Here is a 24,724-nt window from a genome sequence, read left to right on the forward strand (position 1 = left end):
TTTAAAGGAAGCCCTTATGAAAAAGCAGCACACTTTAGCATATTTTTAAAAATAATTTACTTATTATGGAAATGAGTATACTTAAAATGTTAGTTCACCCAAAAATGAAATTTCTGTCATGAAGTACTCTCCCTCATGTTGTTCCAAACTCCGTAAGACCTTCATTCATCTTTGGAACACAAATTAAGATAATTTTTGATGACATTCGAGAGGTTTCTGAACCACACATCGGCAGCAACGTCATTACACCTTTCAAGGCCCAGAAAGGTAGTAAAGATATCGATAAAATAGTCCACACTACTAACGTGGTTCAATCTTAATGTTATGATGTGAAAGGTGCAATGATGTTGCTGCCTATGTGTGGTTCAGAAACTTCTACTAAACTAACCCTTTAAGTGTGATCTGTAATGTTTTCAGACACCTAATTGCATATTATTTACAATTAAATGAAATTGTATTATAGTTTAAATTTATATTAAATACAATAAGTTGAACTTAAGTGTGTTTATTTTGACCTACTTTAGTATGCTTTAAGTACATCTTTATATGTAATTTCATAATTCTATTGTCTGTTGAAATAGGGTTAAAGTGTACTGCCGAATGTACAAGCATTTATGGTAAACAAAAATATATTTTAAAGTCATTTCTATTGAAACTGTCATAAATTTGTAATTGCATATTTTTTAATGATAAAGTTGCAATTTAGTGCATTTAAAATATATTGACTTTAAATGTAATAATAAATATTACACTACAGTTAAAATTATAATCAAGTATTTTACATTTTAGGCAAAACATCAAAATAAGTGTACTTTAAATTATGACAAAAGGTTATTAAAACAACATAATTAATGATCATAAGTACACGTTGGTATGAATAATTACATGAAGTGTTAAACAATGTCATGAAAGTACACTTAAGTGGCCTTTTATTTTATTTAAAATAGTTTTTTGCATCTACAGTTTTACAAAATATAAAGTATAATTTGTAAAACTGTACATGCAGATAATATAATTTTAAATGAATTTTGAAGTACACTAAAAGTGCACATTTAATACAGTCAAGCACACTTCTTTTTCACAAGGAAGAGATTGCCCAGAAATGACAATCCTGTCATTATTTACCCAACCTTGTGTTGTTCCAAACCCATTTTATTCCTTTGTGGTACGCAAAACAAGAAGTTTTGAAAAATGTGTTGTTTTTTTCCTCCTTAAAATGAAAAGTCAATGGGGGGCCAATGTTATTTTGGATATAATTGAATTTCATTGTGTGGGGCAAAAATGAATTAAACATTTTTCATAATGGCAGAAGAAAGTCAGTCATATGGGTTTGGAACAACATGAGGGTGAGAATGGCAGAATTTTCATTTTTTCCCTTTAAGTTGAAAATTGTGATTTTGGATTTTTCACCATTTGGAAATGGTTTCAACAATGGTTTTTAAATGCAAAAAAGCACCTGAACCATTGAGATAAATATGCATCTGGACATTTTGCTGAATTTTATTGAGTTTAACCTTCGGCTCTTATCGCTTAAGCTTTGTTTAATGTCCATTAAAGCACAGTCAATGAGCTCTTTAGCCAGACGTAATCAATCCCTTACTGGGTGACCTTTCCTCATCCCATTAAACTAGCGAGCACTTACTTTAAATCCATGGATGAGTTAAATAAGCCAAGTGAGGGCCCATTAATCCTCTTTGTAAATATATAGCTTAATATCGTCCCTTCCTATATCAGTTCCTCAATGTGAATATGGTAAAAGGAAGTCAGGTGAGATTAATGGGATGGCTCAATTGTCTCTATTTCAATCATCTTCCCTTTGTATCCCTTTTTCTACAGCCTGTCTCTGTCCCCATCCAGCTGCTTCCTTAGTAACTTGGCCATTCACTTAACAGAGCCTTTTAATCAGGGGCCATTTGGAGCAGCAAGAGCTCTATGAGAGATGGGCAGCTTGGACTATTGTGCCTGAACTGAATGACTCCCAGGAGGCTAAACTGGAGGGGACACAGCAGTTTGTCATACAATGGGGCTCAAATTGAATGAAAGTGCAATTGAGCCTTGCTCTACCCAATTAGGATTTGAGGAATAGAAGATATTGATGGTAAGACATGCCATTAGACAGATTTTCAAACCAGTGATTTGTGTTTCTTGTCATGTTGTGTAATATTTGGTCAGGCTAAGGTGGAATGTTATAAGATTAAGATTTCTTTTTCTTTTTTTTCTTTTTTTTTTTTTTTGGAAAGAAGTGAATACTAATCAATACTAGGAAATGTTATTAAGTACCAAATCGGCATTTTAAAATAACTTCTGAAGGATCATGTGACACTGAAGACTGGAGTAATGACTGCTGAAAATTCAGCTTTGGCATCACAGGAATACATTACATTTTAAAATGAATGAATGAATGAGGCATTTATATAGCGCTTTCATATGTACAACTGTACACCCAAAGCGCTTTACAATCATATCAGGGGTCTCTCCTCATCCACCACCAGTGTGCAGCATCCACTTGGATGATGCAACGGCAGCCACAGTACAACGGCGCCAGTGCGCTCACCACACACCAGCTGTAGGTGGAGAGGAGAGAGAGTGAAAGAGCCAATCCAATGGATGGGGATTATTAGGAGGCCGTGATTGGTAAGGTCCTATAGAGGGAATTTGGCCAGGACACCGGGGTTACACCCCTACTCTTTACGAGAAGTGCCATGGGATTTTTAACGACCACAGAGAGTCAGGACCTCGGTTTAACGTCTCATCCGAAAGACGGTGCTTGTTACAGTACAGTGTCCCCGTCACTATACTGGGGTGTTAGGACCCACACAGACCACAGGGTGAGCACCCCCTGCTGGCCTCACTAACACCTCTTCCAGCAGCTACCTGGTTTTCCCAGGAGGTCTCCCATCCAGGTACTAACCAGGCTCAGCCCTGCTTAGCTTCAGTGGGCAACCAGTCTTGGGCTACAGGGTGATATGGCTGCTGGCATATAAATGTATAAATGTTTAAATATAAAACAGTTATTTTAAATTGTAATACTATTTTACAATAATATACATAATATGTTGATTAGATGGTAAGCAAACAATCAGTTCTTGTAATCAACATGTTGGTTGCAGGAAAAATGGGCAGGAATAAAGATCTGAGCGACTTTGACTCAGTCGCCTTGTCATAACTATTTGGCCCTTGTTAGAGCATCTCTGAAACGGCAAGGCTCCTGTTTAGCAATGGTAAGAATTTACCAACAGTGGTCCGATGAGGGACAAATGACAAACCGGCGACTGGGTGTTGGGTACCCAAGGCTCATCGATGCACGAGGGCAATAAAGGCTATCGCATCCGGTCCGAGCCAACAGAAGGTCTAACTGTGGCACAAGTCATATAAAATTTAAATGATGGTTATGGGATGAATGAGTCACAACACACAATGCATCGCATTCTGCTATGTATGGGGCTGCATAGCCGCAGACAAATCAGTGTCTGATGACCCCTATCCACCATCGAAAGGGCAAATGAGCATCAGAACTGGACCTTTGAGCAATGGAAGAAAGTTGCCTGGTACAATGTGTCCCGTTGTCCTTTACATCACATGAACGGCCGTGTACATGTACGAAGTTTACCTGGTAAAGTGATGGCACCAGGATGCACTGTGGGACAAAGACAAGCCAGTGGAGGGAGTGGGAAACTCTGGGTCCGGCCGTTCACGTGGATGTAAATTTGACGCATGCTACCTACTTAAACATTGTTGCACACCAGGTACACCCCTTCATGACAATGGTGTTCCCTGATGGAAGTGGCTTCTTTTAGCAGGATAATGCACCCTGCCACACTGCACACATTGTTCAGGAATGGTTTGAGGAACATAATGATAATTCTCCAGATCTCAATCCAATTGAGCATCTGTGGGATGTACTGGACCAACATGTTCAATCCACGGCGACTCCACCTCGCAAACTACAGGACTTGAAGGATCTGCTGCTAATGTCTTTGTGCCATATACCACAGGGGTCCTGTAGAGACCATTCCTTGGCAGATCTGCTCTGTATTGCATATTAGGCATTTGGTAATAATGTTTTGGCTCATCGGTAAGTGTATGTATATATGTACTGTACGTATGTACTATATGTATGTACGTACATATGAGGTCTGGACTTCTCTGGGCCATTGCAACACCTTGATTCTTTTGTTTTCAGCCATTCTCTTCAGATCATTATCCAGTTTTGCATGACCCATTCTTGGTCAAGCTTTAGCTGTCAGACAGATGGCCTCACATTTGACTCTAGAATAATTTGGTATGCAGAGGAGTTCATGTTTGACTCGATGACTGCAAGGTGGCCAGGTCCTGTGGCTACAAAACAAGCCCAAAATCATCACCCCTCCACCAGCATACTTGACTTTTGGTATGAGGTGTTTGTGCTGATATGCTGTGTTTATTTTTCATCAAACTCGGCACTGTGCATTATGGCCAAACATCTCCATTTTGGTCTTGTCTGCCAAAGGACTTTGTTCCAGAAGTCTTGTGGTTTTTTTCCAGATGCAACTTTGCAAACCTAAGCTGTACTGCCTGTTTTTTGTTTTGTTTTGTTTTGTTTTGTTTTTGTAGGGAGAGAGAAGAGGCTTTCTCCAGTCTTCGTCTTTTATTTATTTGTAAAGGGACCATGTACAATTTTTAACATAAATTTTTCCATTCCATGCATTGTACCAGGTTTAGCCAAATGTTCACCCGCAGTCTCCTGGAAACCCTTCCAAACATGCCATATTTGTCTTGTTTTTCTAATTTTAATGTCATGAACTTTATCATTTAACATGTTAACTGAGGCCTGTAGAGTCTGAGGTGTAGTTCTTGGGTTGTTTGCAATTTCTCTGTGCATTACACGGTCTGATCTTGGGGTGAATTTGCTGGGATGTCCACTGCTGGGAAGATTGTTGTCTGCTTTAAATGTCTTCCACTTGTAAATAATCTTCCTCACTGTAAAATGATGGACTTAAAATAGTTTGGAAATGGCCGTATAACCCTTCCCGGACTGATGGCAGCAAGAATTGCTTCTCTAAGATCATTGCTGATGTCTTTCCTCCTTGGCATTGTTAACACACACCTGAAGGCTCCAGACCAGCAAACTGCCAGAACGTCTGTTTTTATAGAGGTGCTCACACTTGCTGATGATCGATTAATCAAAGGCATTTGATAAGCAGTGCCTGACTGCTACTTACCCTCTTATTTCCTAAGGAATATGGAATAAGGGTGTTCTTAGTTTGTCACCCATGGCTTTTTCATCTTGGCTTTATTTTTGTTAAATAAATAATGACACGGTGTGATATGTCAGGTGTTATTGTTCATCTGAGGTTTTATTTTCCATATTTTAAGACCTGCCAAGGACTAGATTACTTTTTTTTTAATTATGTCCCGATACAGAAAACCATGGAATGCATTAGGGTGTCCTAACTTTTTCACATGACTATATACATATATTAGTTATACAACAGTTCTTTCTGGTTCTCCAATCTGATTGGCTGAGAGCCGTGCAATATTCTTCCAGTATCAGCACTGGTACCGTTTCACCATATGTATCACTCCGCTTGTGGCGACTGTCGTGGTGGTCAAGCAAATCTACCATATTTTTTATAAATACTACTGTTATTTAACTTAAATCCTGTACTGGAGCACTACTTTTGTACTTTTGACTGTTTGACTGAATTGTTTGCTTGTGTTTCTTTTATAATGGCTATTGTTATATAAAAATATTTTTTAACAATATTTAAATTAAGTAATATGCTGTATTTGGTATTGAGACAGGGTCCGTCAAAAGTATCAGTGGAAGCTACATTATTATGGCATTAGAGTGAGTCAGAACAAGGAAATTGTTTTAGCGCTGTGGGAACTTTTAAAAGGACAAAGACAAAGATGTTGCATTCCTCTGCAAATTTTCAAACAGATTTTTTTTTTATTATTATTTTTTTACATTTTAAAATTAGTAACAGAGGCTTTGGCTCAACTGTTAAACTGTCAACTTGAGATTTGAATCCATGGCAGAAGGAAGTAGTTCTGCATAAAGATGGTTTTTAAAGACACTCCGTTGTTGTTGTTATTTCTTTAAATGCTTGTGTCGTCAAACTGTTGTATAAACGCAATAATATCACACTCTTAGCCATGCGATACAGCAATATATGTGATATATAATATGTGTATGTATGTGTGTTCTCTTGAAAAACTTTATTGGATGAAATTTCCAACCCTAATGACATCTGTTTGTACATTTGATGATATTTTGATGATGGATTGTGATTAGTAAAATGTGGCTACACAGTGTACATGTAGGCAGTTTTACATGGCCTTTCTTTAGTTTCTCTGTGGATGAATGTTATTGCCGATTATTGCTCAGAGATATCACGTCAGTGGTTTATAAAATAGCCAGGCATGTGTGCCATGTGAGATGGCGTAATGAATATTGTTTACATTTAATGATTTGTGGCAGAATATAAATTTGTATAATGCCAAATATTTCCACATGGAAGTATCCAAGTCGTTTACTGCTGCTTCCAATCAGGGAGGGGGAAGACATTTCTCCTAATTTATTCTCTCTCTTCCTTCCCTTCATAGTTTCTCCATCATTTACATTTCACACTCTGTCGACCCTAAAATTTCCACGTTCCTCAGCTCTTTACATTCTGCTCATGTCTGCGTAAGAGCTGGTATTCTCTCTAGTGTTCATATGTGCGTGCAGGAAAAGAAAATGGGAATGATTTTAGAGTGTGCACATACTGGCAGGCTGCCAATCTCATCCCATCACTGTCTCGCTGGGCTATTTGAGCACTTGGTGTTGGGGGGCTGCAGTTGATTGATTGACAGGTGGTCTTCTCTGTTGAGCTCTTCGAGGGTACAGCTTTGGCAGAAATTGGTCCCTTTTGGAAGGCGAGTGACAACTACTGCAGTCAAGCCTATTTGAATAGGTTCGTGATATTGCGCATCCTTGTACTTAAAGGGTTAGTTCACCCAAAAATGAAAATAATGTCATTTATTACTCGCCCTCATGATGTTCTACACCCGTAAGACCTTCGTTCATCTTCAGAACACAAATTAAGATGTTTTTGATGAAATTCGATGCTTTGCGAATCTTTTGTTTTGAATCAGTGATTCGGATCGCTTATCAAACTGCCAAACGGTTGAACGGTTTTAAAGACTCAAAGACAGTCCTTGTGGCGCAACAATGTAACTACACTGACTGACAACCCGTCTGGAATGCGCAGAGATGAGTAACGTTAGTTCTGCTTATACTCTTGAAATATCAGCAGAAAGTCTCTTGTTTAGTCAGATTCAAGGATCGGAACTAACTATTATACATATAACAATAGCCCTACGATCTTACTGTCAGGTTTATGTTCTGTTATGTAGACCCTTATTTTGACATTCTCTCCTGTTACTTACTTCCTGTTTCAATGCTCTATTTAGTTTTGTTATTGAATATGACCATGTTACACAGTTACAATGTATTTTATGTTACATACATACATACATACATACATACATACATACATACATACATACATACATACATACATTTATATGGCGGTAAAACAGCATATCGCGCTATTGAGCCACTCAAAAATACCGCAAGGGAAATTCCTTAACGCGGCAGCCATAGCGCTGCCCCATGAATTTTATTAATTAACTTCACTACTGAATCGCTGTAATGTCACTGTTTTTGAAATAATTTAACTCACAGATTCTTTGCTAGTAGAGAGACGTTGCACAGACACACATCTCTCTCAATAGGCTAATTCAATAAAATAAATGTAACCTTACAACTTACTTTGTCTCTGTGTCTGATTTAAAATGGACAAAATGCTAGATCTAACGAGCGGTAGCTGAAGAAAATAACCGTCATTTTACATTTGACAAGCTTTAACTTGTCAATACTGGCAAATGAGCATGGTATAAGCAAGCTAATCCATGGCTAGCTGTGCATTAAATGATTTTATTGCACGACTTAGTGGCAAAGAACCACCCATCACAAAGCAGAGGGTGGTTGCCTGCGCGGAGTGCATTCAAATTGTTTATCCCTTATGTATACAACCATAAGATGCAAGCTGTGCGCTGAGGAAAACGCGTCTCAATCGCATTAAACAACACGCGCGTCTGACTGTAGGGCAAGCCATGTAGTTTTGTGATTTTTCCTTTTTAGTGCTTCAAATAAAGCACTCACGTTTAAGATAAGTTTGATTGTACACTTATTCGGCAGCAGTTCACTCTGTGTCCTGCGTTATTTCTCAGATGTATTTGCAACATCATATATATCATACAACATTGATATATTATAAAACTTGGAGAGAAGGTCTGCATGTGCAGTGGTTAAAACAACACTGTATTCCTTTGGTATGCATGCATAACGAACAGAAAGACCTGTACCAAAAATTAACGGTACAAATATGTGTACATTCACACCCCTAATGTTTATCAGTTAAAATTTAAATTATAGAGCATTAAAGTAATCACAATATATTGATATATTGTTTTGTTTTATGCTTTGTGTTGTACTTTGGTTTTTTGTTTTGTGGTTTGATATCTTTGGTCTGCACTCTGCAGCATTATAACCAAACTATTTTATTGGCAGAGGAAAAAAATAAAGAAATTGCCAGACCATAATATGTCTGAAATGTCACTTAACTTGATAGTGAATACATCTTTTCTGGTAGAAAGCATGACACTCGCAAACATGCTGTTGTACTAAATATCAGCACTCGTGATATTTCTTTAATTTCACTGGTGTTGTTCAAAAGGTGTTTGAGAGAGAGCTGTTTATTCAAGCTACTTTGAATAGATGAGATTACCTGAACAGTTCCTGGAATTACACATGGCATTGCCTTACTGTGAAAACACATTACTGGCTCATGTGAAATAAAAAGCCTTATGTTGTTGTGCTGAACCAGTATCAATACGATCTGTCTTTGTCCCTGCTCAGCGAACGTTAAATTTAAACTGCAATCACGGGTCAATCTCTCATGCCCCATAAATCCATGAGCACCCATCGCTTAATTGAATTGCCTGGTTTTGAGAACCCAAGGCAAGTCTAGCTCTCTCTGTGTCCTTTATCTCTCATCATGGGGTCCAAATGGAAATGCACCAGGTTTTTTAGCTGCAGAGGATGGCACATATTGTCCAATTCATCCTCTCTCTCTCTGTCTCTCTCTCTCTCATATATATATATATATATATATATATATATATATATATATATATATATATATATATATATATATATATATATATATATATATATATATATATATATATATATATATATATATATGCTCATTACGACTAGGTGGTGTGACAGTGTGTAACGTGTGTCAGTATAAATGTCAACAAATATCCAATCCTGCTGTCTGCTATGTTATATCCTCACTCCTCAGCATGATTTTCTGACACCACCAAGTAAAAAAATAGTATTCTGTTTCTCAAAATGATAAACACAATATACTTGTACCTTACTAGTTATCTGCTGATTATTAGTTTTTTTTTTTTTTTTAAATCATATCAGAGGATGTTGAATTGTGAACAATTATTTCCCAATTTTTTTACCTTTGTGTTATGCACGCGCATACATGCAGTTAATATTTTAAAACACCAAAAATTTATTAACACTGTTTCATGTAATCTCTAGCAAATATCAAAATGATGAATATCCATTTTTCATACTGTACATTTATAATGTTGAGATGCATAAATTGACTTGTAGCATTTAAAATTTAGTTTCCAGTGTTTTATTAATTTACACACACACACACACACACACACACACACACACACACACACACACACACACACACACACACACACACACACACACACACACACACACACGATACATATATATACATTTTATATATATTTTTATATTTTATAACCCATTTTAATTTCTAGCAAAACCGTATCATGATATATACTGTTACTGTGAAATGAAATGACTCCTACTGTGATGTTGTTCTTACCACCCACCCCAAAATGCTCATGCATGTCATTGTAATGAAATAAGAATGCGAATGTCAGCCTTCGTCTCGTGTAGCACTCTAATTGTAACCTCCTGATTGTGCTGCCAGTCATCGTCAGGCTAAAAATAGGCGGCTTTTTCCAAAGCGGGGAAGCCAAGAGGTATGAGCCTTATGTGAGTGTGTGCGTGTGTGAGGGCACTCACCCAGAAAGTGAAAGGGGGTAAAAATGAGTAGAATGCAATGAGACAGATTGTCTGTCACCTTGTGCATGAATGTAAATAAAACCTGTGGTAGTGATGGCTAGATCCACAGACTTCCAGGCACACAGATGTGTGGATACATCTAGTTTAATCTGAAACGCTATTGCAGGAGGTCAAAGGAGGGCCTAGAAGGGAAGAGAATGATGAAAAGGGAAATGGACAATGGTGAAAAAATTCAAAATGCTGGAGCGGTGAGAAGAAGTCATAGTCAGCAAGCCAACTGTGCCTAAAGAAAAACCCAATGCATGGTGTGATTTATTTATAGGCAAACACACAAACACGTGTGGAATATACAGAATTAGTGTTGAGGCAATTTATTTGCAATATATTTCATAATTGTTTTGACAGTTTAATATTAGCATTTATTGTGGATATTAACAGATTTTCGAAAAAAAAATCATAAGGAAGGATTGGGGACCTGGATCTATCCATCGGTTGTGGATTATATGGAAGCAGATCTGAATGTGAGCTTGCAGTCGATTATAAGAAAGGAGTGGAAATGACAAAATGATTAGAGAAGTCTAGCAAACATCACTAAAGAGAAGTCTGTCATTTTTCTGGAAGGCCTAGTTATAACATATTTTGATTTAAAAATCATGAAAACATTTTCATGAATGAATCATTGACAAGGTGATTTCTTTCATCCTTAGTTTATAGATGAAAGTAGGCCAGTCTTGTTTTTTCTTTCATAAGTATAACAGGATTAAAACTTAGCACTGTTGAAATGTACTTCACAAGCTTTCAAATATTTTAGTAAATATAAATTAATATTTCACCTAAAAATGAAAATTCTGTCATTTAATTACTCACCCTTGTGTTATTCCACATCCGTAAGACCTTCGTTCATCTTCGGAACACAAATTAAGATATTTTTCATAAAATCCGATGGCTCAGTGAGGCCTGCATTGACAGCAAGACATTTAACACTTTCAATGCCCAGAAAGCTACTGAAACATATTTAAAACAGTTCATGTGACTACAGTGGTTTAATTTTAATGTTATGAAGCAACGAGAATACCTTTTGTGCTAAATAAATAATGACTTTATTCAACAATATCTAGTGATGGGTGATTTCAAAACACTACATGAAGCTTCACAGCTTTATGAATCTTGTTTCGAGTCAGTGGTTCGGAGCGTGTATCAAACTGCCAAAGTCACGTTCCCCAGTGGTGAACCACTGAAATTTCGAAACACTTATGATGTAACGAAGCTTTATTTATTGAAATCACGTGACTTTGTCAGTTTGATACGTGCTCTGAACCACTGATTCGAAACAAAAGATTCATAAAGCTTCAAAGCTTCATGAAGCAGTGTTTTGAAATCGCCCATCACTAGATATTGTTGAATAAAGTCGTTATTTTATTTTTAATTTTTTTGCACAAAAATTATTCTTGTTGCTTCATAGCATTAAGGTTAAATCACTGTAGTCACATTAACTGTTTTAAAGGATTAGTCCACTTTCAAATAAAATTTTCCTGATAATTTACTCACCATGTCATCCAAGATGTTCATGTCTTTCTTTCGTCAGTCAAAGGAAATGAAGGTTTTTGATGAAAACATTACAGGATTATTCTCCTTGTAGTGGACTTCAGTGGCCTCCAGATGGTTGAAGGTCAAAATTACAGTTTCACTGCAGCTTCAAAGGGCTTTAAACGATACCAGACGAGGACATTTGTGTTTATATGCTTTATAAACACAAATGATCGCCTTGCACATGCTTCCGCTTTCTGTATTCTTCAAAAAGCTTACGCTGTATGTCCTACGCCTTCCCTATTCAACTTACGGAACGAACGTGGTGCCAGTTTCACTTTTTTTCTGTAAGTAGAATAGGGAAGGCATAGGACATACGGCGTAAGCTTTTTGAAGAATACGGAAAGCGGAAGCACGTGCAAGGCGATAATTTGTGTTTATAAAGCTTATACAGTTGTATTTTTTCCGAAAATGACCGATCGTTTCGCTAGATAAGACCCTTAGTCCTCGTCTGGTATCGTTTAAAGCCCTTTGAAGCTGCACTGAAACTGTAATTTTGACCTTCAATTGTCTGGAGGCCATTGTTCTGTGATCCGTATGGACCAGGCCCCACAGTTCGGCACGCATGTGATTCATGGATTTATTGCAAAGTTTAACCATCATAGAGTAAAAGTTTATCGTTTGCACATTTTGTCTTGCCAGTTTACACATTCAAGCAATTTTTAAACCTTTCTAATGCAAGAAGAGAAGAAAAAGAACTCAATTCAGTACGTGTGCGCTGTTATCTGTGTGTACAGCTGTGAACACTGAATTAATTCCTCTTTTGCATCTCCTTGCACTTGAATGTACACATACACACAAAATTATGTCAAAATACCCATTTCGGCAAGTATTCTCATATACCCAGTCGGTTATGTCTTAAGGGAACAATCCGTGACCCGAAAACTGTAATATGATCCAAACCGTGAGGGGTTTTTTGTTTTTGTTTTTTGGATCCGTTGATTTCTGAATGATCATGTGACACTGAAAACTGGAGTAATGATGCTGAAGATTCAGCTTTGCCATTGCAGGAATAAATTACAGTTTAAAATATATTCAAATAAAAAAAGTTTTTTAATTTGCAATACATTTTCACAATATTACTATTTTACTGTATTTTTGATCAAATAATTGTAGCCTTAGTGAGCACAGACTTTCATAACATAAAAACAAACTATTTTTTTAATATTTATTTTGATATTCATAAATCATTTATAATCATCTTTTTCCCTGATGGCTCGCTCACTCACAAGTGTATATGAATGTTTATACGTCTGCCCTTCAAAGTGCCGCAGGGGAATAGATGAGCCTAAATCTAACATGAAAGACCTGTAGATTACGTTCTGCTTGAAGTCCCCAAATGGCTGTGCTACAGGCATGAGAGAAAAAAAACACAAGCAGAGGAATGGGGAGGTGAGAACCCCTCTACACACACACACACACACACACACACACACACACACACACACACACACACACACACACACACACACACACACACACACACACACACACACACACCACCACCTCCTCCTCCCCCTCCCCCACCCCCTCCCGTCGTGTGCAAGCGTGCTGCCAGTGCTGCAGTCCAGAATGTTTTTCCGCGTCCGCAGCTCTGCTGAGTTGTCACCCTCCGGAGCGCAGCAACAACAGAGAGAAGAAAGAAAGGAAGGAAGGAGAAAAGATTGTTTTGCAGAGATCAGTCTTTTGGCCAGCTATATTTGTAGGATCTTCCACAATATGAGAAGAGGTTGATGCTTTCCTGGCGGTACAACATCTCACCTGCGATCACTGACTGTGTTTAAATGCCTTTTATTGGGGCTGATCAATTTTAACAGGATGCTGTGGTTCGTAGATGTTTTTGAGGCGTATTCTGGAAGCTTTTGCAAAGAACTAACCTGTCTCGTCTGATTTGACCTGCGTCCAGAATTGGGAACAGAGAGGAAAGCGTGTTTTTGCATCAGCATGGAATGAGAACAGAATTTAAATTGGGATTGAGGTGTTTTGACAATGACAGTTTCTGTACAGCTACTGAATCACAGTGTTGGTCTCTTTCTGGTCATGTGAGGGGACAATGCAGTCCATGGTGTATGTTTTGAATCAATAGATTGTTTGTTTGGCTTTACTATTATGTGCATTTGTCAGCCAGCAGACTTCTAACGGGTCCACAAGACTTGTGTTTTGGCAGTGTCCTTCAGGACACACAATCATCCTTGTCAGAATCGGAGGTAAACGGGGAGACATTCAATATAATAACTCTGTGCTTCCATACACACTTGGACTTGTTCAAATGTACTCAGGGGAACGTTGTTTTCGCTTGAGTGAGAGAGTACAGCGTGTTCAGTTTACCTCCTTGACTCTTAGTAGGTCAGTAGTTTCATTCCACACAATTTCGAAGACATTTTTTTTTTTTGCATTAATAGTGAGATTCTTAAGATTTAGATTTTATACTGTCTATATGTGAATGAAGAGAATGCTTGTTTATGTTGAGCATTACTTCAGGTTGATTTTTGGATACTGAAGCTTGAGCTGAAGCTAGTCTAGCCTAATTTTATCTGACGGGGCAAACGGTCTCAAAACAGACTTGGGTATTATTGTATTGAGGTGATGTTGTGCCCGGCCTCCTGTTTCCCTCTCCTGAGGGATTTGTCCCAGTTGCGGTGCCTGCTCGGTTGGCCACGACAACGAGGTGTTTGTGTCACGGGCACAAATCGACCAGTTTGTCATACCAAGCCACTTCCAGGGAGCAAGGTGAGTATTACTTGTGAAGATCATTGTTCAATATATTATTGTTTTTTTTGTTGTTGTTGTTTTCTTAGATATTATGTATTTGTGGTACTTGTTCATTTGCTGTTTGCTGCAGGAATATATTACACTTATTTTACTTCTTTCCATATGTGTCAGCTGGCAGTAAGCCCATGCTTTACTTGTAGAGGAAACCAAAAATTACAGGACAATTTCAGGAATATATGAATGTTATGGGAATTGGGAATGAAGTCGCGCCCCCTACGGGAATAAAGTTGCACCGTTTACAGGAATAAAATCATGCTTTGAGAATACTTTCATAATAGTATAATATTAATAGAATACTTGGCAATGTTTTGTCATAAAACATGAAATTAAAGTCATCATTTAATGACAAAATCACAAAAAATAGCCCCAAAGTAGACATTATAAAAAAGTAAAAGGCTTAATGTACTAAAACCATCACCATGCTTTTTTAACTAGATGTTATTTATTTTTTGTAAAAAGGCCTTTTATGAAATTATTCTCAAAACATTGACTTTTTTGTTTTTGTTTTAATATAGCACTAAAATGTCATCCTAGAGTACAGAAGGCTCAGATTCCATGTCTTTCATACAGACAAATTACACTAATTGCTCCGTAAAAACAATAATGTAATTGAAGAACTGTGCAAGACTGCAAGCAAGAACTCCCCTCCCCCCTTTAACCTAATTACTCTGGCCTTCACAGGGCCGATTTCAGCTTTGAAACTTTTAACTAAATTGCTATTGATTCCAGAGTGGGAAAGCGAGTGTCTGGGCTTCCATTGCAGTGGCTGAAGTGGGTGCGACGGCTTGCCACTGATCAGGAGAAATCAGATTTCTCTGTGCCTGATGCACAGGCCTTTCGTTTGGGCTATTTGAAGGCCCCCACAGACATGATTCTAATTATAAGCTGGGACTGGCTGCTTCCCAGCAGTGATGAGGTCATGTGCAGACATGGTGTCTTATAAGAGGGGACCAAGATGATGGTGGCCTTTCTTGGTCTCAAGAACGCTTTCTCTTGCCATATCATATGCGTTCATATGCTGTCCTTGAGGGAGAGGGGAAAAGATAATGATGGTAATGATGCCATCTTGTCTGTCCTGGGTTCCGTCTCTGGGGATCTGAATGTGGAGACGCCATCGTTTTTTAACTGACACTTCAGTGATGGCAACTCAAGGTCTTCCTGCTTGTTAATGGAGGAAAGATAAGCCTGCCTCTCATTCATTTGCTCTGAATAGGTGTATGGGAAACATCAATAGTTTCTTGAAATGAGGCTACCCAGCGCTTCCCAACTGTCAACAATGTAGGCAGAGGCAGTCAATTGGTAAAAGGAAAGGTACCCTTGAGCTTAACAGTACTTTTAGCACAACGTGTTTAAAATTGTTTTGAAAATTGATCATTTTAGCCTAGGGTAAGATCGAAACCAGTGTGACACTTACATGCCCATTTTGTGTTCTGATTTGCTGTTAAATTGTTGATTTTGAAATACATTTTCATTTCAACACACAACAAAACTAATTAATAGATTGTCAAAATTCATTGTCATTTATCAAAATGAGCATATCAAATGACTTCCCCTTTTGGCTAAAGTGGCAAGATATAATTTGCAACTTAAATGTGGAAATGTGTAAATAATTCAGTAGCTAAGCTCCCAGCCCAGGGTCTGTGTGTCTCCACAGGGCTAAATTGGCAGAGCGTCAAAGGGTGTACCAGAAAGAGAGCACTTCATTTATTATTTTATCAGGTCTCTAGAGCAATGTACGCTGGTGATAAATTCAAAGTTTTAATCAAAGTGAATGAGGGTAGGAAGGTGAAGAATTTAATTTGCAGCCAGTGGCAAATTTGTTTGTATGTCATTCCTCCGCTTATATATATATATATATATATATATATATATATATATATATATATATATATATATATATATATATATATATATATATATATATATATATAAATAATTCTGGGCATATTAGTACATGATGTTCAGATGCGTTCTTGAAACGCACAGTTAATGTATTTGCTGTAGGGTCTAATCAATGCAAGGTAAGTGAATATACTGGGTTGTTTTGAGAAGTTCACAGCTGGAATCAGGTATAGTAATGACTGAGGGTTCTGAATACACACATACTCAACAGTGTGCCCTAAACAAACACTTGATACTGTTCCTTCCTACCAGATATGCTAATACCCTCAGCTCCAACAGGCTCCTGAAAAAAAAAAAAGGGCTTTATCTCCACCGTACGGCCCTAGGATTACCGCTTAAAATCCTGTCATTCTCTCATTAAAAAGGTGGATAAGAGGATAACTGTCTGTCTGATTGGGAGGGAAGAGATGGGACACACAAACTTCAACACCTTCAGAAGTCAGATTGTTTGATTTGTAAAAGAAAGGCTGGGAAATGAGGAAGGATTAGCTTAAAGAATTTGAGGGTATTTGGACACAGGCCATGTCCTAATGAAAGACAGTTTGGAAAACCTAGTGTTACGTGAAGGAGATAAAATGATTCTTTCTCCCAGCTGCTTCTTAACGGCTTTTGACAATAAATGTCAAGTGTTTTAAGGCAGTTATGGCCTCTGGGGCCTTCTGGACCACTGGATAACAGCTGTCACTCATTGATTTTTGCTAGGCAGCCAGTGACTTACCACCAGATTAATAATTAATTTGGCAGATATTGAAGCACACCCTTGGGGGGCGTTGAGTGGGCTGAACACCCAAACCTCCAGCCTTGCACTAACTTAATAGAAACGGATTGTTCTGTGGTTCAAGGATTTAAAAATAATTTATAAAGTTTACATGGATTTTCAGACTAAAGAATCAGATAATGCTTTAAAAATGAAAAGTGAAAAAAAGATTCATTTCTTTTAGTTTGTGTGCTTAAATTTTGACTTGGTCTTAGTTCTTCTCGGTCTAGACATAAATGAGCTTGCTTTTTGTCAGAAAACCAGTCTTTTTCCTGCCTATTCATTCAAGGATTTTCTTTGTTGCTTTGTCTATGGGCTCACTTTTTTTTTTTTTTTTTTTTTTGTCGAATTCTAAACCTTTACCCATAATTTGAGTTGAATACCTTGTCTTTATTGCAGCTCTGCTAAGCTGATGAAATTCCCAGAAAAGGGCATTTATCAGGTTATTGTGGGATTTCACCTTTTGTTGATGCAAGTCCAATCCAGTAGGCCAGTCAGGGAGATAAATGTTGGTTTTAGAGTGTGCAATGAAAGTCATGCAGTGTGCACATTTCTAGTAAAGTGAGCAGATCGGGGGAACATCCATATTTGACCTTCATTTATATTCTCTTCCTGAGATAATCAAAGAGAGAGCCTTGCTGTGCTATTCATCTTCAAGCAACACAATCCGTCCCACTTATTTTCCCAAACTGCATGGACATGTGCATAAAAAAATGAGAGGGTTGTCACAGCTTGACACATTAGTACACACACGAACAGACGGATCACTCTATGTAATTTATGGATTTGCTTCAAATGATACTGACGTATCTCAACACATGGCCTAGTTCCTTCTTTACCCTACCTATATATAATTCCCTATCTCATGTGTCCTTCACCTGCCCTCCTGAAATCCCCTTATCCTACTTTTTCTTTTTTTTTCTTTGTTCTCTCACCATTTCTCAGCCTCCCACTCACCATTCCTGCTACTCTGTCAGTGTTTTCCCATTACTTACCCGAGCACTCTTGATCCAAACTCTCTTCACTCTCACTTTTTTGTACCAGTGCTCATGCAAGCTTTTCATTAATCTCTTTTTCCCCCCCCTGCAGTATGCCTCGGCTGGATGTCTGCTGTCCCTTCACCACAGTGAGAAGCCAGAACACGAAGAAGTGTGCGAGTTTCGCCCATACACCTGCCCATGCCCGGGGGCCTCCTGTAAATGGCAGGGCTCCCTGGAGGCCGTCATGCCACATCTCATGCATGCCCACAAATCCATTACCACCTTACAAGGCGAGGACATTGTCTTTCTGGCCACGGATATCAACCTACCCGGGGCTGTGGACTGGGTCATGATGCAGTCATGTTTTGGCCACCACTTCATGCTGGTTCTAGAGAAGCAGGAGAAATACGAGGGACACCAGCAATTCTTTGCAATCGTGCTGCTCATTGGCACGCGAAAGCAAGCAGAGAACTTTGCTTACCGCCTCGAGTTGAACGGCAACCGTAGGCGGCTCACGTGGGAGGCCACGCCACGCTCAATCCACGATGGTGTAGCAGCAGCCATCATGAACAGTGACTGTCTTGTATTTGATACCTCTATTGCCCACCTGTTTGCAGACAATGGCAATCTGGGTATCAACGTGACCATCTCCATGTGCTGAGGTGGCAGCGTTAGGCTTTTTCTAGTAATCCAAACCTTGGACAACCTCTGCTCCCTATCAGACTGCAGATTCTGAAGGCAACAGTTTGGAGATGTATACATTTTGTATATTTCTGTTCAAGAGTCATTTGCTAAACCAACGCAGACTTTCAAGATTCACTTGTAGGTTAGTATGGTAGATAGATGGCAGGTGTTCTTCTCAAGATAAAGAGGGGAGTGTGCAGGTGTTGGCAGTCAGTCTAAGTGCAATTGAGATTTTCTCTTGTACACCCCAAGGATTCAAACACCTCAACCTTCAGAAACTTCTGATTACACCTACAGTAAAGTTCAGGTGTGGATGACCACATTTATTGTCCGGCCCAAAATCCACAGGAACTTTACAAGTGAATCTAGCTTCACAGAATCAAAATGCTAAATTGGGAAGAGTCTAGGCATGAATGTGTAACATTTGCCTCAGAAAACCTATGTGTACAAAAACTGCACTGACAACTTTGGTTTTCCTCTTGGGATATTGAGTGGAACCATGACAATGTAAATGGTAATCCTCTGAATTTCATGGTTGTATAATGGCTGTACCCATGGTGGAGATGGTGTGCATGGTGGAAATAAAATTCACTTGCAAAAAATGACTACAGAGCCACCATGTTTGTAAGGCAAGAATCTTACCTGTTTTTTGTTTTGTTTTGTTTTTTGTTTTGTTTTTTAAACTATATCTGTCTTCAATGTTGCAAGACGTAGATGAGGACAATTCTGAAAGTTTGTTATTTTATGGTCCTTTGTTAAAACTTACCCAGAGGAGAGAACTGGTTTGTAATCAACACAGATTCAACATCTTCAGCTATGTGAAAACACAGAACTATAGCCAACCTGTTCAAATTTTATGTTACCCATGATCTAATGCCACATAATAATATTCCTAGATATATTTGTACATGATGCTTGATTTTTAAATGAATAGTTGACCTACCATTGATAAATCTGTCAATATTTACTTACCCTCATTTTGTTTTGTAACACTTTTTGTGGAACACCAAAGCAGAAGTTTAGCAGAATATCTCAGCTGTTCTCTTTCAGTACAATGTACGTGGATGGAGACCAGGGGTTGCCAAGCTCCAAAAATGGCAAAAAAGCACCATACATGTAGTCCATACAACTTTACAAAATTATATTGCAAGTCTTCTCAAGCCATAGCTTTGTGTGAGGAGTGACTGAAACATGAGTTATTTTACACTGAAAACCATGCCTTTAACTTTCATTGTATGAAAAAGAACAGCTTGCACATTTACCTAGATGACTCCTTTTGTGTTCCATGGGGTAGAGAAAATATATACGCATTTCAAACAATGGGAAAATGATGACAGAATTTTCATTTTTAATGAACTATTCCTTTAATATAGGTGTTCCACCTTTGCGTACATTGTCTTGTCTCCAATGACTGTATGTAAAAGATTTAGCCTGCGCACAAACAACAATCTGTTATTTTCCCGTTGATTAAGTGTTCGCATTTGACTGGTTTTGTTGTCATTGTACTTTTCTTTCTTTATTTTCAAGGTAATCTGTAAGATTAAGGAAAGCTTTTGTAAATATATAAACAAGTTTAGTTTTGTTGATATTTGTTGTTATTGTTAAGTCTCTTTAAAATGATTTAGTCTAGACAGAAGTTTTGTTTACTCTTTTAAAAACCCACTAAGATCTGAGCAATTCCTCACTCTCCCCTTTGGTCAATGAACCCACAATGCCTTACTTGTATACAAACTTAATCTTTTAGAGTCTGCCTTCTTCTAGGACTCAAGTGTGTCAGGTTCAGGTCACTATGCTCCAAACCTCCAGTGTCTTGAAAGAGACTTAAATTTACAAAGTGGCATTATGAGTGGGAAGGACATGGCACATTCATAGGTCGTCCTACTTTGCCCCCAAAACCTGCTGCAGTAACAATTTCACTTAAACTGTTCAAGTATGGAACCCAGCCTCTTATCAAATACCTCTGATGACTTTGGAGATGTCTGTGCAGGAAGAGCATAGATATCCCTGAATGTGGGTGGTTCTGTGAAGAGATCCCAAGTTTGCTGCACAACTTCACACCTTCAGCTTTATCTGTCTCCTATTTCATTCTCTCTGGAAAAAAATAATTTAAAAATGTAAATTAAATGTTTTATAAATCTGTTGTAGTAAATGTATTCTGTTTTGTTGATGAATATAGACCCATAGGAGATGAAAGTGTGCTCATGTGGTCAGTGTCTCCGCTCAGACGTGTGGACAGACTCTCATCCCCCATGCTTTTGTGCTCACTACATGCAGTTGTCATGGTAACTAAATATGCTAATGTGAAATCTAGCTCCTTCATTCCTAGTAGAAAATTCTTGTACATTTTTTTGATTAGTCTAAAATCCTATTTTGACATTTTGTAGATGACGGAGATCAAAATCAGTGAATTTGTCAAAGTATTTACAGGACATGGATCATTCCTCTAAAGATCTATAAAAAATTATGCTGTTGAACCAAATGGATGGTGACTGTAGCACTTCCATTATTTTAAGTTCTGCATACATAGCAAATGTGTGTTCAACAGGATGGAGTACCTGCATGTAGATCACAAGCCCTGAAAGAAGCTTGGAGGCCTGAGTCTGGGTGGCGTAACTCCTACGGCTTGTAATAGGAAAAACTAACCATGTTTAATTTACACATATAACCTAATCTGTTTGGATTTTCAAATAATACAGATATATTCAGTCATCTTAATTCTGATGTGACAACCCACCAGTTGTAGCTTGTTGTAGCTCCAAGACAGAGACAAAACATACCAAGTCAAAATAGACTACCAGCCATCTGTTTATCTCCCATGGCATTTCAGACTCCCCTACACCAAAGTGAACCCAAAACTGAATAAATACATTTTAATGAAGCGACCAGGTGGTTTCCCAAGCTGTGTGCCATGCCTCACAATCAAGCCATCACGATCAATATTGAGCACCACATCCTAATGAACTTGAGAATAAACAAGTTCCCATCAAGCACTAGAATACTTAACATGCATGGCGATGAAATGATGAGCTTCATCCCGTTTCCTGTGCCAACCCAGTGATAAAGATACTAGCACATGTGAGTCTACAGATCCATCACATATGAAAATGCATAATTTCAAATGCATTATGCTAGGAAAAACAATATAGAATAGATAAACAGAAGGTTAAATTTGAGATAAAACAGAAGTAGCGACAGGGTTTTTGTTTTTTCATATTGTGACGTAAATCCGGGTGAAACGGATTATCAAAAAAATGAAATATTTTTTGGGCAGGGACTTTAGTTATAACCATCAGTTTTTGATTGGATGGAGGCACATACAGTGCCCTCCACAAATATTGGCACCTTTAGTAAATATGAGCAAATGTGGCTGTGAAAAAATTTTTGCATTGTTTATCTTTTTGATCTTTCATTCAAAAAATTCACAAAATGCTAACCTTTCATTGAAGGAAAAGAATTGAAAATGGGGGAAAAAGCTCATTATGAAATAAATGTTTTTCTCCAATACGTTTGCCACAATTATTGGCATCCCTAGAAATTCTTCTGAGTAAAATATATAAGTATAAGTATAAGTATATATATCTAAGTATATTCCCATTCACATTTACATTTTTAGCACACGAGGGTGACTAGGAGCATGAAATTGTGCAGCCATGACTTCCTGTTCCACAGGAGTACAAATATGTGTAAACACAAGGCCAAATCCCCTTAATCATTCATCACAATGAGAAAAAAACAAATAATATAGTTCTGATGTGCAGCAAAAGATCGTTGAGCTTCACAAAATAGAAAATGGGTTTAAGAAAAAAGCTAACACATTGAAAATCCCCATTTCCACCATCAGGGAAATAATTAAGAAGGTTCAATCAACTAAAAATGTTACATCTTACAATCTGCCTGGAAGAGGACGTATGTCTAAATCGTCCTAATGTGCGGTGAGGAGGAGAGTTTGAGTGGACAAAGACTCTCCAAGGATCACAGCTGGAGAATTGCAGAAATTAGTTGAGTCTTGAGTCTCAGAAAGCCTAAAAAAATTATCAAACAGCACCTACATCCCCACAAGTTGTTCGGGAGGGTTTCAAGAAAAATCCTTTGCACATCCAAAAACAAACTCCAGCATATTCAGTTGTCAGACAAGACTGGAACTTCAAATGGGACCGGATTCTGTGGTAAGATGAAACAAAAAAAAAATAGCTTTTTGGCAGCAAACCCACCAGATGGGTTTGGTGCACACATGGATAAAAAGTACCCCATGTCCACGGTTAAATATGCTGCTGGATCTTTAATGCTGTGAGCCTATTTTTCTGCTGGAGGTCCTGGATATCTTGTTCAGATACATGGCATCATGGATTCTATCAAATACTAACAGATAAAAAATCAAAACCTGACCACTTCTGCTAGAAATCCAATAATGGGCAGTGGTTGGATCGTCCATCAGGACAATGATCCAAAACAAACATCAAAACCAACACAAAAATGTGTCACTGAGCACGAAATGAAGCTTCTGCCATGGCCATCCCAGTTCCCTGACCTGAAACCTAAAGAAAATGAGTGGAGTGAACTGAAGAGAAGAAGCACCAACATGGAGCTGGAATCTGAAGGATCTGGAGAGATTCTGTATGGAGGAATGGTCTCTGATCTCTACCCAGGTGTTCTCCAAACTCATCAGGCATTATAGAAGACTCAGAGCTGTTATCTTGGGAAAAGGACATTGCAATAATTGGGTGCCAATAATTGTGGCCAACATGAACTAGAGAAAAACATTTATTTCATAAAGAGCTTTTCCACCCATTTTCAATTCTTTTCCTTCAATGAAAGGTTAGAATTTTGTGAATTTTTTGAATGAAAGATCAAAAAGATAAACAATGCAGATTTATTTTCACAGCCGCCTTTGCTCATATTTATTAAGGGTGCCAATATTTGTGGAGGACACTATATGTCACAGAAACCACAACCATTTCAATAATTGTTACTGTAATATATTAGACTCACTTTATCACCAAATTCTACTTTTATTGTTGTTAGAGGTTGTTCAAATTTAATTTACCATAATGAATAGTGTTGCTGCAGAAACCTAATGCTTTGCTGTTGACCTGTTCATTTAACTATTATGTTACACTGATAAAGTAATGAAAGAACATTCTTATGGTAAATAATTTACATGATTTAGTTTGGGAAATACGGTGAGACTGGCTAAATTGTCAATAACGAGGCCACGTACAACTACAAAAGACTGCTACATCCAAAAACCTATTGTCGTATGGCAGCTGTTTATTTTTTTAAGCATTTTTCCTCTTTAATTTTTGATAGTTTATTCAAACCAGGGTTGATGATGTAGGTCAAGGTCACTTTTATTTATATAGCACCTTAAAACAACATTAATGCTGACCAAGGTGCTTCACAATATCACAATAAAAAAGATAACAGTCATACAAAAAATACAAAGTATAAAAATTTTAATCAATTTAAACCATAAAACCAAATAAAGATCAGGACTAAGAATTTAACTCACTAAGACTAACTATCCAAAATTATGAATAGGCCTGAGACTACTTAAATACAGATGACTTAAATACAGATAGAAAGGAGGATAACCTAACAGATAGCAGTGGTGAATTCCACAGCTTAGAGGGAAATATAGAAAAGGCTTTATCACCTTTAGATTTCAAGCGAGACAATGGGACGGTTAATAGTTTGTCAGAGGATGATTTACCAGATCTTCGAGTAGAGTACGGACAAATAAGGTCTGATATATAAACTGGAGCCAGACTGTGCAAGGCTTTAAATACAAAAACTAAAACCTTGTAATCAATTCTGAATTTGACTGGTAGCCAATGTAAGTGTGCCAAAATAGGGGTGATATGC

The 24,724-nt window shown here is 37.8% G+C and overlaps 1 protein-coding gene and 1 pseudogene across 1 annotated transcript in view; one reads left to right on the forward strand and one right to left on the reverse strand.

The window, feature by feature from the left end:
• Nucleotides 1-20,999, forward strand: part of siah2l (seven in absentia homolog 2 (Drosophila)-like) — a 44,369-nt gene extending 23,370 nt beyond the window's left edge. The window contains exon 2 of the mRNA XM_048167040.1: nucleotides 18,288-20,999. Within this exon, the coding sequence (XP_048022997.1) occupies nucleotides 18,288-18,839 (552 nt within the window). The 3' untranslated portion in view covers nucleotides 18,840-20,999. The remainder of the gene's footprint in view (nucleotides 1-18,287) is intronic.
• Nucleotides 2,862-2,978, reverse strand: LOC125253637 (annotated as a pseudogene).
• Nucleotides 21,000-24,724: the final 3,725 nt, after the last annotated feature.

The sequence above is a fragment of the Megalobrama amblycephala genome, linkage group LG18 (assembly GCF_018812025.1).
Source record: "Megalobrama amblycephala isolate DHTTF-2021 linkage group LG18, ASM1881202v1, whole genome shotgun sequence".
Lineage (NCBI taxonomy): Eukaryota > Metazoa > Chordata > Actinopteri > Cypriniformes > Xenocyprididae > Megalobrama > Megalobrama amblycephala.